This window comes from Meriones unguiculatus, chromosome 6, assembly GCF_030254825.1.
Source record: "Meriones unguiculatus strain TT.TT164.6M chromosome 6, Bangor_MerUng_6.1, whole genome shotgun sequence".
Classification (NCBI taxonomy): domain Eukaryota; kingdom Metazoa; phylum Chordata; class Mammalia; order Rodentia; family Muridae; genus Meriones; species Meriones unguiculatus.
This window is the reverse complement of record NC_083354.1, coordinates 23,330,598-23,344,021: the sequence shown is the minus strand read 5'-3', so window position 1 is coordinate 23,344,021 and position 13,424 is coordinate 23,330,598. Positions and strand designations below refer to the sequence as shown.

Here is a 13,424-nt window from a genome sequence, read left to right as displayed (position 1 = left end):
CCTCAATTGCTGTCTGCCTAATTATTTATTTAATTAATTTGGAGACAGTAACTCATAGTGAACCTGAAGTCTGATGACTCAGTTAGCTTGTCTGGAGAGGAGGCCCAAGGAGTTGGCCTATCTCTGTCTCCCCAGTGCTGAAATTACATGTGTGTGCTGCTGAGGCTTGGCTTTTTTACACAGGTACTTGGGGTCAAACTCAGGTCACCACGCTTCCATGGAAACTACTTTACCAACTGCCTTAACTCCCCAGCTCCTGAGATCATCACACCTTCTTGGTTAGTTCTGGGAGTTCCACCTGAGAAGCAACAATAAGTGGCTTTCTGACTTTAGTCAGATCACTCTCCTTCTCTGGGAAATAAAGAAGTATAGGGGATTATATGATACATTATTATATAACATTTAATACGCAATTATATAACATATTTATACAATGTATAACATATATATTAGAAGACAGAATGTGTACACACACTTATGCACAAGATCCAGAAGGGTCCTGTCCGGGGAGGATGGTTCAGACACCAGGACTGGCTTTGTGCTTTCTGCCTTCAGAGGAAAGGGTTTTACTGTATCACTCCCATCATCCTCATCAACAAATCACATGACACATGGAACCCCCATTGTGCACAAACATTTCTAATTCCTTTCAGGGCATTACTTCCCTCAGTGAGGTCCTTCTGAACTGTGTGACTGTTCTCATTGTACTCTCTCTCATTGAAGGAGAGAACACTGAGAAACGGCTGACATCACTGTTAGCAAGGAGGTGAGGCTAGGCCGACCTGATGACTGGACTCTGATTCCTTAATCCCGATCACTGATAGAGGCCCAGAATGGAAGGCTGTCAAAATCTGTACTGTAGACCCAATACCTGAAACCAGCCCTGGCTCCAGGATGTAGCCTAGCTCCTACAGGAAGGTTTCAATTCTGACCACCCAGTCCTCCACTCACGATTTCTCTCCACGTGGTGGTTTGCTTCAGTCTACACAGGGGTGGAGCTGTACCAGCCCTAAAGTACTATCTTTAAAGAAGATTTATTTTTATTTTATGTATATGAGCTTATCTGCATGTATGTATATGCATATTGCGTTCCTGGCCCTCAAGAGGCCAGAGGAGGGCATCGATCCCCTGGATCCCCTGGAAGTGGGTGTTAAGTAAGCCACTGTGTGGGTGCTGGGAACCCAACAAGAACATCAAGTGCTTTTTTTTTTTTTTTTTTAATGTTCATGGTGTTTTGCCTGCATCTGTGTCTGTGTGAAGGTTTCAGAAGTTCTGGAACTTGTGTTATAGACACATGTAAGCTGTCATGTGGTTGCTGGGAATTGAACCAGGGTCCTCTGAAAGAGCAGCCAGTGGTCTTAACTGCTGAGCCATATCTCCAGCCTGAATCAAGTGTTCTTTATTGTTTGTTTGTTTGTTTGTTTGTTTGTTTTGAGACAGGGTTTCTCTGTGTAGCCCTGGCTGTCCTGGAACTCACTTTGTAGACCCAGCTGGCTGCGACCTCACAGAGACACACCTGCCTCCCATGAGTGCTGGGATGAAAGACATTCGCCGCCACGCCTGGCTCACATAAGGTGTTCTTAACTCTTGAGCCGCCTCTCCAGCCCCATTCCTGTGTGCTCTCTCAGTCATGCCTCATGTTCTGGGAACTTGTCTGTTCAAGTTCAGTGCCACTGCAGGGCAGCAGATGCCAGCCAAGCTTTATCAATAACAAGCAAGACTTGGCTAGGCCTAACTTGCTTGGCCAGCAGACATACAATGAGACACTTTCAGAGTCAGCCTCTGGCTCACATGTTCAGATGAAGGGTGAACGAAGATATCAGGCAGTTTCTTGGGTTTTTGTTGGTTTGGTTCAGTTTTGGTTTCTTGAGACAGGGTTTCACTGAGTAGCTCTCTTTGTCCTAGAACTCACTTTGTAGACAACGCTAGACTGTGCTAAATGGTCTTTATGTTCTTGCCAAGGGAGAAAGAAAGCCACATAGGTCATAAGAAACTGCAAGGAGAGAAGTATCTTGCAAGCAGTTTCCCAGGGGAGACTGCCTGGAGCTCTCCACAAACCTCCTGTCTTCTCCATTAAGACCAGATAAGCTCTGGCTGGAACCTTTACTCTGTAGCTGTGTGGATGTAAGCAATGTTGCCAAGAGGCTATGCTACAGACATTGCCCTACAGCCTCTCCAGAGTTTGAAGGTTGTTTATAAGCCTTGGTGATGGGAGACTGAGCCCAAGGCTTCACAAGTACTAAGCCCCTTTCTGGTGGGAAAGGCAGAGGTGTCACTCTGAAGCAAGGCTGCTTGTCTGGTCTAGAACACACCATATAAGCCAGGCTGGCCTACACCTCACTGTCCAGCTTAGGCTAACCTCACACTCACAGCAGTCCTCCTTTCAGTTCCCCAAGTGGGGAGCTACAGGTACAAGCCACCACACCCTGCTGCTAAGCACCTGTTCTACTACTGAGCTACATTCCCAGCCAAGGGAGTTTGTTTGTTCACTGTAATCATGGTATAGGAGAGGGCAAACGAGTCTAAAGATGAACAGATCCTAGTTTGACTCTCTCTTACTAAGTTCTCAATGTCCTGAGTACTAGGATTACCAGCCTGTACCACCAGGCCCATGTTCTAATTCATTATGAGGATGCAAACCGCACAGAAGTCGGGAAATCTGCCCCTTTTTCCTCACTCTCTCTTTGTGAGCCCAGGCTTGAGAATAGTGTCAGCAAAAGAATCTGTTAGTGTGCAGGAAGTACGACACAGCTCATTGAATTTTGATAATGGGTAAGTGTGTGTCTTCAGTCTTAAAACCTGCTCTCAGGGCAGACCTTTAATACGGAATACTAAGAGAAAACCACTGTCCTTTCTTTTAGGGAGCTCTACATGAAAAAAAAAAAAAAGAGTGAAGACTCATTTATCTTTGGAGAGTTTAGATTCTCCACCAACCTGGTCTTGTCCTACTTTCTCAGCCATCCTTACCCGACTTTATTTTTTCTCTTTCCCTTAGCCAATGCATAGTGCAGATTAGGAAATAAATTATGGGTCAAGGGATTTGCATCTGATTATAACAGCCACCTTTGGGCCTTATTTCTCCACTTTTAATGTGTCAGTGTCACAGACATCACTCTTTCATCACAACTAAACAATATGTTGTTATATCCATTTTACAAAGGGTAGACCCTAACCTAAAAAAGACTGGGTGGCCTACTAAAGATGTTAATATTAAAGACAAATTTCTGTATCCAAATTCAGTTCCCCCCCTTCCCCCATCGTAACTGTGCAATGCCGAGGTCTTCAAAGCCGTAGCTGGCCTCTGTCATCTCAGAAAGGCAGGAAGTTTTGCCTTTTGGCTTACTGCTCTAATGCTAGTGAGAGAGAGAGAAGAGAGAGGGAGGAAAGCGGGGAGGGAGGCAGAGACTGGATTTTAGGGTGATGACAGCCTGCGGGAGCTGGTTTGCTCTTCAGAAACCGTGTGGGTCCAAGTGCTTGTACCTGCTGAGCCATCTCACCGGGCCGTGAACAAGGAGTTTACCTATTTTGAGTAGCCAATGGAGATATGTTGAATGTATGGTGGGGTGAATGCTTGGTGATTCCTCCTAGGACTTCTCATCAATTCCCTGCCTTCACCTTTCTGCGCTATTGCTTCCTACCAGGCAGTCTAATTGGCGCGCCTCCTCCGGCCGCTGGGTGGCGCTGTGGGACCCGGTGGCGCACAGTGGCGAGAGTCCTCCTTCTTGGTCCGGCCGCTAGCCTTCCCCCGTCGGAGGGAGGGGCTCGAGGAACCGGAAGTGCCGAGGCCTCCGCTGCCTTCGCCGCCGCCGCCGCCGCCGTCTTTAAGCCCCTTCGTCCGCTGCCTGGGTGCCGCCGGCGTCGCCGCCGAGGAAGCTGCTGTGGCCCCGACGGGAGCGGAGGCGGCGCGGCATGAAGCGGCGTAGGCCCGCTCCATAGCGCGTCGGACGGTCCGGGCGGGCCCGGGGGAAGGTGCAGTATCCGCCCGCTCTCCCTCCCCTGCGCCCGCGAGGCCGCGGCGCTCCGGCCGGCCGCGCTCCGGCCGCTCCCGCGGGGAGAGCGGGTGGCTGGACCCCGCGGGCCGGAAGAGGAAGCGCACACTCGGATTGCGAGGCCGCCAACGTTCGCTAGGCGCCCCTAAGCACTGGCTGCTGCCGCTCGGACTCGCACGTCCGTTATCTTGATAGAGCCTGGCTCGGGTTGGGATGCCGGGGACGGTCCGGGCTTACGGAGGAGGAAACGGAAGTCCGCAGAGGCGAAGGGGTTCGCCTGAGGTCCGCCGGTGGCGGATGGGATTCGCCTTCGGACTCGCTGCTTTTCCCCCAGCCGGTGTTCCTTCCTCCCTCCTGCTTCCCTCTAGATCCATTCCTCCGCGCTCACTGTCTCGCTGCCATTCTGTTCCACCCATTCGCAGAAGGGTCTTTGCCCTTTCTGTCCAGCTTGCTCATCCTCTTTAACTAAGCCTTGGTGTTCCTACTGTCCTTTCTCGCAACATTCCCTGCCACACCTCTCCCTTGTTCGTGGCTTTCAAGCCCCGTTGCCTCTCATAAACTCTTAGCTGTAGACACGGAAGAGTGAAATGGCTAGGCTCCAGTGAAGTGATTTAATTGGTCCTTACCGTAAAAACTATGGGATGCCATTTCTGTAGGTCCCACCCCAAGACTCCCGAAGCTCTTTTTAACCCAACATGCCATTTTCAGAATGAGGGCCTTCGCGCTTTGGGGAGGTGTCTTGAATCCCGGGCAATTGCTGCTAACATTTCTTACGCCCCACTTGCCACATAGCTTTCTCACCTCTCCATCGCCTATGTGGCATAGAGGGCTTGAAGTCTAAACTGATAACACGTAGTAACACATTTTTTTCTAAACTAGACTATCAATTGGCTTAGTGATTATTTTCCCAGGAAAGCTACCTACCTCATTTATTTTCAGTCTTAACGGCAAGAAAACGAAGGCAAAAAAAGGAACGCCCTTAAAATAAATAGGACATCCTTTATCTTGTCAAAAAACAAACAAACCATCTAGCTGGGTTTAGTCGTGCATAACTGCAATCCCAGCATTTGGGAGGCTGAGGCAAGAGGATCTTGAGTTCAAGGCTAGCCTTGGCTACAAAGTGGAACCCTGTCTCCAAACAGACAAATGAACACAAGTTAGATGATTAAATTCAAGTTCCCTTTCTGTTAAAAAATGGCCTATAATGCACATTTTTATTGTACTGAATTTATTCTCTCAAGAGCTCTATATGACATGTAAAAGGAACTTGGGCACATAGAAATAAATTCTTTGTGTGTATGTGTGCTTGTGTGTGCTTGCGGCTTTACACGCACATACCTTGATCTTAAGGAAGTCAGAGAATAACTTTTGGGAGTCAGTTCTCCCCTTCCACTTCGTTGAGGCAGAGTCTCAATTGCTGCACACTCCAGGCTAGCTGACCCTCCAACTTCGGCTGATTCTCTTCTCTTGCCTCCCTTTCCGCATTAGGGGTGCTGAGTTTACAGACGCTCTGACGCTTTCCAGGGATCCTCAGGCTTCTGCCGTCTGCCACAAGTGCTTTTACCTTTGAACCAATTCCCTAGCCTTAGAAATAAATCTGCCGATTTCAAGGCTTTGCAATTGACACCTCACATCTATATGCCTTTTGTAACCTTTTAAAATGTTTGTATGTGTGAAGGTATGTGTGTGCGAGTGCAGTTCCTGTAGAGACCTGAGGTGGTTTTGAACAGCCAGAAGTGGCTGCTGGGAACAGAACCTGGGGCCTCTGCAATACCATTATTAGCTCTTAACCGTTGAACCATTGCCAACCCGCTTTTTTCAATTTTTAAAGCCCTTTTATACTTTTCTCTTTAATGTGTTTGGGTCAATATTTACACTATTGTTGGGATTTAACTGCTCAATTTGAGCTATACGTTTCTGGAAGAAGTAAATTTAGTGCTGACCTTGTTAGCATAGGCCTGCAAATTCAGCATTCAGGAGGCCTAAGAATTCAAGACCTGCCTGGGATTTGTAAGACCTATCAAAAACTATATCACAAACACAGTTTTAACATATTGGAGATCCAAAATAATTCAGACATTACACTAAAAATCTGTCAGTTAAATATCATTTTCGGATTTTTAGGCTTATTTTTTGACCATATGTGGTCCATTTTAATGATCAACAATCTCTTATCTGGTAAGCAGGATTGGATGGTGAAAAAAGGAAAGATTCCTGTGAGAAGAGAGCAGGATGAACGAAGAGATCTGTGCTTAAAGTTGGGCCAGGTGAAAATGATCTCTTTGAAAGTAGAAGAGATCTGAGCAGATGAAAATACAATCAGGTAGGCACCAGGGAAGGTCCATAAGTGGAGAGGCTGGTGGGTTGTGAGATACGCGCACTATGAATGAGAATGAGTAGGACCTTGTTTTAGAAAATTCAGGCCACATATTTTGAGAATGTGTTTTTGTATACAGAGTATCAAGGACTCCTGGAAACTAGTTATACATTTGCACAAATTGCACAATATCTGTTGTGCAGAGTAAATATTTACTGTCAACAGAGTGACAGAATATCATTTTAACTACACTGTGTGTGTGTAGACATCGCACAACCCATTCAGAAATTCCCAGTTTTTAAATAGAAGCTGATGTGAGTTTTTACATAGAAGTTGTTAATGACTCCAGCTGAGTAGTAGAGAGCTCTGGCAGTCTATACTGAGCTGTTCTTTTCTGTTCCTTGGCCTTGGAACTTGCAGAGGGTGGAGTAGATATGTGATTTCACACTTAGGATAACTGAGTTAGATTGGTATAGATTCTTTTCATTTTAGTTCCTCGCTCCATCAGAAAATTGGGTCCTTTGACATACCTCCCCTAGCTTTTAGGTGGGCCAGCAGCCACCACTCTAACATACTGCCACTTGATACTCGAGTTCCAGTTGATGTAAAAACTCAACTCTGCTGGACTTTAGTCAGTGGAGCCTGGATGCCCAATGATGAGAGTGTTACAACTTTACCTGGTGTAACAGTATTTGGACTGCTTGTCATTGTTACATTACAAGTGATAGTATTGTGCACAGAAAATGATAGTGTTCCTTGTGCACAGTTCAGTACTTTTGCATACTAGTAATGCAAGTTAGGTGGACTGACTCTCACCCCACACCTTCAGGTAACTTGTTGGATCACAGATAACATCTTAGCAGGAATTGATGGTAACTGCAAAGCTGAACTTTAAAAGAGAGACATCATTGTAAATACACAGCAGGTATTGATTGTTGAAGTAGTTAATGATTATGTGAAATGTGGTTTATCTGTAGTTTAGTTTGTGGAACTGGGATTGAACCCACCACTGAGCTACTTTTCTACATGGTTTTATGATAGCCTTTTTGTTGTAGTTATTTTTCTATGATAGTTTGCTCATGTCATGTTTAAGTATCAGAAAAGATTGAGGGGGAAAGTGTATCTTCTGGGTTTGTAAAATAAGTATAATCAGTTCTCAAGGCTGTTACATAATTATGGTGTCAAACTAGTAAATTGGGTTTCAGACTTATAAAATGCTGATGTAAATACCATATGCTTTCTTCATTGACTACTTTGACTAATTAAAGCCACCTAAAGATAGCCTTTTCTTTTTTTGAACAGTATAGAAATTACATAACAGGAAGACTACTCATCAGTAAAACACTGAGTAACACAAGTACTTTCAGATTGCTACATTCTGAACCTTCTGCTCTTCTCTAGAAAGTGTTTAGTTGTTAGGGGTCCCTCTCTGGAAGAGAAAACAATGTTATTTTCTCAAGTTACTGCTAAAGTTGCTGTAAGTTCATTGTAACAATGTTATTATTCTAATTTGTTACATTTCAGAAACAGGATCGGTATTTGTTAGATGTGTTACTTTTTAAAATGCAAAAACACTTACCTCCCTTGGCACATAACTTCACTATTGACATGTTCTGGGGTGGAATTTAGCAGCCAACTGGCACATGGCCTGTTTCCTTCCAGTGTGAGAAAGGAAAAGGGATTTTGGCAGGAGATAGCCAAGGAGAGCCTTTTATAAAAGCTCCCGAAGGGATTTATAGTCACTGTGAAATTGACATGACCTCAATTTTTACCCAAAAAATTTTTGGAACTGAGCACAGAGGTGGGGGTTGGGAACACCACTATTGCTTTTCTTATTAGGTTTCATTGCAGCTGTGTGGGAAGGCTTATTATATTATTGTGATAGTAGAAGACAGCCCTGTGAGCAGCTTCTTGTGCCTTGATTTTCCAGGAAAATGCAACATGGCAGCAGCAATGGAAACAGAACAGCTGGGTGTTGAGATATTTGAAACTGCAGAGTGTGAGGAGGGAACTATAGAATCTCAGGACCGACCTAAACTGGAGCCATTTTATGTAGAGCGATATTCTTGGAGTCAGCTGAAAAAGCTGCTTGCTGATACCAGAAAATACCATGGCTACATGATGGCCAAGGCGCCACATGACTTCATGTTTGTGAAGAGGACGGATCCAGATGGACCTCACTCAGACAGGGTCTATTATCTTGGTGAGTGAAGTTGCACTTTCAGAGAGAGCACATTTCCTCAAGTCTGAGCATTAAATGTAATTCAGATTCAATTTTGGTTGTAACCAAATCTGTGGCTCATTTCAAAGAAAGAAAATCACTTAATTTGAAGAACTTTTTTTTCTTTTTTGGTTTTTTTTTCTTCATTTTTCTTTTTGGTTTTCTTTTTCTTTTTTCTTTTTGGTTTTTCAAGATGGTTTCTCTGTGTAGCCTTGGCTGTCCTGGACTTGCTTTGTAGACCAGGCTGGCTTTGAAATCACAGATCCACCTGCCTCTGCCCCCTTGAGTGCTGGGATTAAAGGTGTCCACTGTACCACTTCTGGTTTTAATTTGGTGAACTTTTGTTCAGTGGCTGTATTAATTTTTAATTGTTTCATTAGCCATATTTTACTTGGAGGTAGTTAACCATGATCTTTTTGACAAAGTTGAATTTAAACTGAGAGTTGATTAAAGCTGGCTTGAAATGCCTTTCCTTGAGTGTGGTCAGCTTAGAGTACACTGAAAACTTTTAGTGTTTCCCCCCTCGGGAGCTGCAGCTTTCCCTGCTCTAAACCAAGTCTCCGTCTCTTTGTCCTGAGTCCATTTATTTCACACTTGGGCTCTGTCTAAATTAAATATGTTAGTTCACTGAGTGCTTTTCCTGTTTGGTGCTGGGGATTGAATCCAGGTCCCTGTGCATGTTAAGAACACACACATTCCACCACTGAGCTACACCATAGCCTCTCTGAACACTCACTCCTTTATCTGCCTTCTATATGTGTGTGTCATTGTGTTCAGCTCCTAATTTTTAAAAAATTTTTCTTAACTGTATTTGTGTGGGGGTGGGGGTGTGTGCGCACACACATAAGTGCACGGCGGCATACATACCTGTGTAGAGAAGACTGACTTGTTATATGGGCGCTGAGAACGGAACTCTGGTCCTTGGGATTATACAGCAAGTATGCAGTTTAGCTTTGCCTCCAACCTTCCTAGTCACAGAGCTCCTGTTTGCTTTGTATGTATTTCATCCTGCACTGCCCTGATGGTCTTTTCAGTCAGACCGGCTCCAGTTGATGTAGACCTCTTTTTCGTTTCCCTTCTCCAGGAAAGCAACAGACTTTCAGCAAGTCACACATCAGATTCTGTTATTTCACTAAGTGTACTTTCATGTCCAACTCCAAAGATATTATTGTTATAGTCACAGAACTTTATAATGAAGAAAAACTAGAACTAAGTTGAACTTGTTTGTTTCTAAGTACATTTTAGATGGTTAAGAAAACGAAGCAGTTTTCGAATCTGAAGTCACACTGAAATCTCATCTGTTGCCAACTGAAACTAACAATAAAACCAAACAGTGACAGTTTTCTTAATGTTGTTTTATATGCTTTAATAGCTTTGTCTTGAGCTGAACTAAGATTTGAATATCCAAGGTGAAGAGATGACTCAGTGGCCTGGGTTAAGTAGACTTGGGCGTACTTGCTGCTCTTCCCTAAGGCCTTCATTAAGCTGGTAGTGCATCATCTGGGGCCTTCCACCCGCCTATCATTCCAGCTCCAGGGGGGCTGACACCCTCTTCTGGTCTCACCCAGTACCTACACGCATGTGGTGTACACTTACGCATGCTGGTGCACATGTGTGCGAACACACACACATACAAAATTAAGGTGAAAACTGAGCATTTTCTGTGAAACTTTTGGGGGTTGTTTTTCTGTTTATGTCTTCTTAGTTTGTTGAGGCACAGCTTCTCAGTCTGCCCACACTGTCCTCCAGCTCACAGTCCTGCCATTCCTGAGAGCTGAGGTTGTAGACCTGTGCCATGGCACCATTAAAAGCCTTGGCAATCCTGTTGCTGTTTTTCTTAGATTTTTGAGACAAGGTTTCAGTTAGCCCAGGCTGGTCTTTATCTCCTGACTCTTCTGCCTCTACCTCCTGAGCTCTGGGATTACATCTGTTTGCTACAACTGCTTAGCTTGAAATATTGTTTTTATTATTGTTGTTGTTTTCTTTTGTTTGTTTGTTTTGAGACAGGATTTCTCTGAGTAGCCTTGGCTGTCCTGGAGCTCCCTCTGTAATAAGGCTGGTTTTACTCAGAGATTTGCCTGCCTCTGTCTCCCAGGGATTAAAGGCATGCCCTACCACTACCTGGCAAAACATTGTTTTTAGTCAAGGAAATTTCAAAGGCATAGGCATGTGCATTCCTACTTAATAACATAATTTTTGTTCCTGTGGAATGGAAAACATTGTAATATATAGGAAACAAAAACAAACAAACAAAAAAACAGTATTACAAAATAATAATGTGGGTTTGTTTTTCTTTTTTTTTTTTTCCTTATAGCCATGTCTGGTGAGAACAGAGAAAATACACTGTTTTATTCTGAAATCCCTAAAACCATCAACAGAGCAGCAGTCTTAATGCTTTCTTGGAAGCCTCTTTTGGATCTTTTTCAGGTAGAAACAAGTATTCTTATTTCTTTGATTTGGTATATGGTTCATTTATTTCAGGACAAAGGTTCATCTTGGGTTTATAATTTAAGTAGATGTGAATGAAAAGGAATTAAAATGGAAGACTTTTACATGTATAACCTTTAAATTACAAATTCCCTGTATCTAAAACCAACCGTAGGATATTGAATTTTTTTGGTGTGGTCTTAGTTTGTGTCTGTGAGTGTCTTGCTGGCATGTATGTCTGTGCACCGGGTGCGTGCCTGGTACCCATAGGTGTCAGAAGAAGTCACTGGAGCCCCAGCAACTGCAGTTAGAGATAGTTATGAACCATCTGATGTGGGTACTGGAAAATCAAACTCATGTCCTCTAGAAGAACAAATGTTCTTAACCACTGACCTATCTCTCCAGCCCTATCTGTTTTTGAAACAAAGTTTGACTTAGTATCCCTGGATTGCCTGAGGCTCACTATGTAGACCAGGCTGGCCTCACGCTTCTGATGAGCCTCTCGTCTTTGCCTCCTAGACCTTGGGTATACACCTGTAATTCCAGTACTCTAGAGGTGTGGAGGCAGATAGGTCAGATGGGCAGAAGTTAGAGGCTCACTAGTACCGCCACAACATACATACACACACACACACACCAGTGTATTCTCTTGGCTTGCCTAGAGTATGCCTGCCTGGCTGCTATGTTCAGTTCCTACTAATGTAGCTGGGGAGATCTCTATTCTACAATTAGCTATGCAAAACTACTGAATTATGGCTAGTTATAGAGGACCTTGGCTGTTAAGATAATGGGCTTGGTTATTTTTTTCTTTCCTTTCTTTTTTGAGACAGGGTTTCTCTGTATAGCTCTGGCTGTCCTGGAATTTGCCCTAGACCAGGCTGGCCTCAAACGCAGAGATTACCTGCCTCTACCTCCTAAGTGCTGGGATTAAAGGCATGCACTACCATGCCTGGCTTATTCTTGTTTTCTAATGTATGCAATAGTGATTAAATGGTTCTTTTTTAAAAAATTAATTAATTAATGAATTCCATTTACGTCTCAGTCATAGGCCCCTCCCTACTCCTCTCCTAGCCCCACCCTCCCTCCTGCATCTCCTCTCCCTATTCCTAAAAATAGGGGAGCCCCCTACCCCATACCCTGGCTCACATGAGGACTGAGTTCGTCTTGATGAAATGGTTTTTTTACTCAGAATTTCAGGAGACTTTCTGAAATTAATCAAGTTAGACTTGTTGGCAACTTTTGAGTCACCTAAGATGCAGACTTGAGCACAATAAAGATGCTAGGATTTCAGTGAATTGCAAAGACCCAGTTTCAGAAGACCGAACAGGTGACTTTTTTTTTTTTTTTTTTTTTTTTTGTCTTAGGCGACATTAGACTATGGGATGTATTCTCGAGAGGAAGAGCTGCTCAGAGAAAGAAAGCGCATCGGAACTGTGGGAATCGCAGCTTATGACTATCACCCAGAAAGTGGAACATTCCTATTTCAAGCCGGTAGTGGAATTTACCATATCAAAGATGGAGGACCGAATGGGTTTACAGTAAGTTGCAGTTAGTGTGCGTTAACTGTTCGGGGTCCTACAGAGAATGTACCTACACCAGAAAGGAGATGAACAAATAAACCAAAGGTCAGTTTACTGCCCACTAAGACATTAATGTGTGTTTCTGTTTTTAGTAGTTGACAGTTTGGGAGGAGGGAGAACAGCTGGGCAGTTAAAAACAGTAGCTGTTCTTTCAGAGGACCCAGGTTCAGTTCTCAGCCCCAACATGTTGGATCACAGTCCCAGGGGATCCAACACCTTCTTCTGGCCTCCGTGGACACCAGGCATGCAAGTGGTACAGACACATGAAGGCAAAACACATATAACATAAAATGAAGGTAAAAATCAAATCTTAAACTAAACTAATAAACAAAAACAGATGGGTACTGGAGAAATGGCAGTTCAGTGCCACATCAGGAGGCTCACAGCCACCTTGAACTCCATCTTCGGGGATATCCTGGCTTCTGTAGGTACCCACACTCACATGTGCACACCTGAACACAAACATGGACATAAATGAATAATAAAAATGGTAAAAGTAGGTTTTTTTTTTTGAAAGGTTAATAGTTTTTCCATGGTATAAAGATATAATTTTTTAATATTATTTTATTTTTCAGTGTGTGTATGTGAGCACAGGTGCTCTCAGAGGCTAGAGGTGTAGATTCCCTGGAGCTGGAGTTACAGACAGTTGTGAGCTGTCTGACATGAGTGCTGGGAATTGAACCCTTTTACCCCAATATACAATATACAATTTTTAAAATCCTCTTTTGAGCATTTTAAAATGCTAGCACCTTTCTGTTCTAGTAGATACAGAAAATCGCTAATTTCCCTTTTCCCTGAGTGCTGAGAGAGATTTTGAAAAATATTATCACAGGTTGTTTGTTTTCTTTTTTGGTTTTCCTGAAAAGCTAATTATCTTTATAAATGAATTT

At 43.7% G+C, this 13,424-nt stretch overlaps 1 protein-coding gene across 5 annotated transcripts in view; it reads left to right on the top strand.

The window, feature by feature from the left end:
- The first annotated feature begins 3,828 nt into the window (after positions 1–3,828).
- Dpp8 (dipeptidyl peptidase 8) overlaps positions 3,829–13,424 on the top strand; it is a 49,324-nt gene continuing 39,728 nt past the window's right edge. For 2 of the 5 annotated variants that reach the window (XM_021649591.2, XM_021649600.2), the window contains exons 1-5: positions 3,829–3,969; positions 6,176–6,312; positions 8,237–8,509; positions 10,842–10,954; positions 12,319–12,492. In XM_021649591.2, the coding sequence (XP_021505266.1) occupies positions 6,297–6,312; positions 8,237–8,509; positions 10,842–10,954; positions 12,319–12,492 (576 nt within the window). In that variant the 5' untranslated portion in view covers positions 3,829–3,969; positions 6,176–6,296. Of the gene's footprint in view, positions 3,970–4,059; positions 4,272–6,175; positions 6,313–8,236; positions 8,510–10,841; positions 10,955–12,318; positions 12,493–13,424 lie in introns of those variants that run through there. The other 3 variants (XM_060384889.1, XM_021649593.2, XM_060384890.1) reach the window with 3 other exon arrangements.